The 3,627-nt window shown below is 38.4% G+C and overlaps 1 protein-coding gene across 1 annotated transcript; it reads left to right on the top strand.

Annotated features, from left to right (window-relative positions):
- The first annotated feature begins 1,316 nt into the window (after positions 1-1,316).
- On the top strand, positions 1,317-3,017 carry LOC111786359 (protein DETOXIFICATION 56-like). The gene has a single exon (XM_023666659.1). It carries the CDS (start codon positions 1,471-1,473, stop codon positions 2,929-2,931), a length of 1,461 nt encoding a protein of 486 aa, XP_023522427.1. The 5' UTR covers positions 1,317-1,470; the 3' UTR covers positions 2,932-3,017.
- The last annotated feature ends 610 nt before the right edge of the window (positions 3,018-3,627 follow it).

Consider the following 3,627-nt stretch of genomic DNA (forward strand, 5'->3'; position numbering starts at 1 on the left):
AAAAATAAATAATGGTTAGCTTTTCCTTGCAAAAAGGAGATTTATATGTGTAGTTATGGACCACTAGAATCAAAGGTAGGAATGATTGCACCAAATAAAACAATAAATTGAGGAATAATGCAAAATAAATGTACAAACTTCTTTATATATATATATATAATATAATATACAAAATTGAATTTAAATTAAATTAAAAAAATAAAATAATAAGAAAAAGAAAAAGGCTAATATAGGTTTGGCCTTCACTAAATCTATTATGGGGTAACTTAAATTATTCTTGTTCGAATAGAGGGGCACCATATCTATCCTTTTTCATTTTAAAAAAGTAATATGTGCGTGTGGGGCTGTCTTAAAAAAACTCTTTTTTTTCAACCTGTATATTTCATATTCATTATACTAATAAAACGATATTTATTTATCACATTATTAGCACGAATGATTTTCTTGTTAATAATATTAAACGTAACTAAAAAAGAGTTTCACACGTAATCGTTTATCATCAAAAGAGAACAAATACCGGGCGGCATGCATATACTTTATAGTTCGTTTGTTAAAGGTGCATTCTTTTGTTTTTTTACTTTAATTTGGCAATATCAAATTTTTTTTATAAACAAGATATTCCCTCCTTATTTTTATGAATTGGGTGCCTAATTTAGATATTTATTCCTTTTAGATAAAAAATAGGAGTCCAAATATTCTTCTCCAAAAATAAGTTTGATATTGGTCGTAAATTTCGTACGGATAATAAACAAAAAGCCTTTTATATTGGCTTCGAATGTTTGCATTTCTCTTACATCATATGTTGCGTGAAGCAACCACTAATGTATATACATATAAAAGAATTTATCAAAAGCTCATTATTATTATTTGAATTATTTTCCTCAAACATCTCATCAATAATAATAATAATTAGGATGGGTGAGTGGTGAGTCATAAGGAAGAATAAAGAATTAAGTTAAGTGGGATTCATGAAAGCATCACACACTCAATATGGATAACCAAAGTGGAATGCCCTCTCACTCAATTAATTATTTATTGCTCTTCATTATTTTCTTCTAGATAAGCTTTCTACCATTTTTTTTTTTTTTTTTATATTTTAATTTTCAATTTGTTTATTTAACGAAAAAAGTTATAAAGTTTCACTTTTATTTTTGAAAAAAAAAAGAAAAGAATAAAGTTGAACTTACACTACTTTCAATCAATCACATATCTTGGATTTTTCAGCTTTACCCAATTTAAATATTTAAGCATATTAATTTATGAATTTATTAATTAAAAGGAAAACTGAGTTAAAACCACAGAATCTACCTCAAAATATTATCCAAAATTATATAAAATAAATAAAAATGTTTGCATGCATCTCATAAATCTTCACCCAAATCTTTAGCTCTTACCTAACAACAACAAGAGCTTCCTCCAACTCGACATGAACTCAATTTTGATTTTGAGTTGAGAAAATTGAAGTGAAACATGTCTGTGTCTTCTTCAACCTTGGAATCAGGGCGGTTAACCTCTGCAACTACCAAATGGGTTTCCCAAGATTTCACCAACGACATCATTTCCGAGCTGAAATTACAGAGAACCATCGCTCTTCCACTCATCGTTATGAACTTAACGTGGTTCGTAAAGATAACCATAACGACGGCGTTTCTTGGCCGCCTCGGCCAGCTTCCATTAGCCGGCGGAACACTCGGTTTTACCTTCGCTAACGTCACTGGTTTCTCCGTCTTGAACGGCCTCTGCGGCGCCATGGAACCCATTTGCGGCCAAGCTTTCGGTGCCAAGAACTTCAAACTCCTCCATAAGACGCTCCTCATGTCCATTTTTCTCTTACTCCTCGCTACAATTCCAATTTCATTCCTCTGGCTCAACGTCGACTCAATTTTGATCCGTTTCGGTCAAGAGAAGGACATTTCCCTCGCCGCTAAGTCCTACCTCCTCTACCTTCTCCCCGATTTGGTCGTCACTTCGTTCCTCTGTCCATTAAAATCGTATCTCAGTTCGAAAACTGAAACACTCCCGATCATGATAAGCTCGTCCATGGCTCTGGCTCTTCACGTACCCATCAACATTTTTCTGGCCAAATCCAAGGGGTTAATTGGGGTTTCAATGGCGATCTGGGTAACCGATTTCGTCGCAATGATTTCGCTCGCGGTGTACGTTTTGGTGAAAGAGACGAATCGCGAAGGTGGATGGTTCGATCAAACAGTTGGAGATTGGATTCGATTGGCTAAACTGTCAGGACCGTGCTGCTTAACCACCTGCCTCGAATGGTGGTGCTACGAGATTCTGATCCTTCTCACGGGCCGTCTTCCCAACGCCAAACAAGCTGTGGGGACCATAGCCATCGTTTTAAACTTCGACTATTTGCTTTTTGCCGTTATGCTCTCGCTAGCCACATGCACGTCCGCCCGCGTCTCAAACGAGCTGGGCGCCAATCGTGCAACGCAAGCGCGTAGGTCGGCCGGGGTGTCGGTGGTGGCGAGTGTGGGGTTTGGGTTGGTGGGGGCGGCGACGATGGTGGCGGCGAGAGGGGAATGGGGGAAGATTTTCAGTAAGGATGAAGGGACTCTGAGAATGGTGAAGAAGATGCTGGTTTTGATGGCAGCGATTGAGGTAGTGAACTATCCGTTGGCGGTTTGTGGAGGGATTGTGAGGGGGATAGGGAGGCCATTGATGGGACTATGCGCGAATCTTGGAGGATTCTATGGGGTGGCGTTGCCTTTGGGATTGATTTTGGGGTTTAAAGTTGGGGCTGGGCTTGGTGGGTTGTTGGTGGGGTTTTTGGTTGGGGTATTTGGGTGTTTGGGTTTGCTGTTGGCGTTTGTTTGGAGGATTGATTGGGAGAAGGAGGGTTTGAAAGCGAGTGCCACGGCAAGTGGCCAAGCTACTGGGGAGGTTGTTGTGGGTGATGTTGATGTAAAAATGTGATGCCATTTTCACGGGCACACTGTTTCAACATATTGCCTTTTCTTCTGTTACAGTACAAATGTGAGGCTATTTTATTTTGGAATTAATTTCTCATCTCAACTCAAAATGAAAGAAATTAAAGGAGACTATTGCTTCAATTATTGGTTACAAATATTTGGGCCGAAAGAAAGAAGCTTGCCTGCCTTTGGGCCCAGACCCAAGTTTGGTTGCTTCTTCGCGTATAGGGTTGCAAGGCTTTATGGGCTGGAGGCCCAAATTAGAAGAACAGTAAATGAATGTCTGGATCCCTTCAACTTGAGCTTCAAAAGGAAATGAATGTCCGTTGCCCACCTTGTAGCCATTAAATTGACTTGTTCTTCCTCGCCAAATAAATTAAATGGGTACAGCTACACCCAATCCTCATGCACTATTTAACCATTCAATATTGTTTGGTACACTACTAAATCAAAACACATATAATTTATTGTGATTGTAAATTCGTAAATTCGTAAATTAGCTCCAACAATGTTTGACCACGTGAGACTGAGACAGAGACAGAGACAGAGACGAAAACACGGTGAGAGTGTATTGTGGAGAAATCTGCGGCGCTGCTGTACAAGATCCGAACCCGAATCCATTGTCCTTTATTTTAGGGTTTTTATTTATTTATTTTATTTAAATAAAAAAGAGCGGGAAACCCCACATTAATTCATTTTC

This window comes from Cucurbita pepo, unplaced genomic scaffold, assembly GCF_002806865.2.
Source record: "Cucurbita pepo subsp. pepo cultivar mu-cu-16 unplaced genomic scaffold, ASM280686v2 Cp4.1_scaffold001550, whole genome shotgun sequence".
NCBI lineage: Eukaryota > Viridiplantae > Streptophyta > Magnoliopsida > Cucurbitales > Cucurbitaceae > Cucurbita > Cucurbita pepo.

Bases quoted from the DNA above. Each gene is read 5' to 3' on its own strand.
- LOC111786359 (XM_023666659.1), top strand. From the start codon at position 1,471: ATGTCTGTGTCTTCTTCAACCTTGGAATCAGGGCGGTTAACCTCTGCA.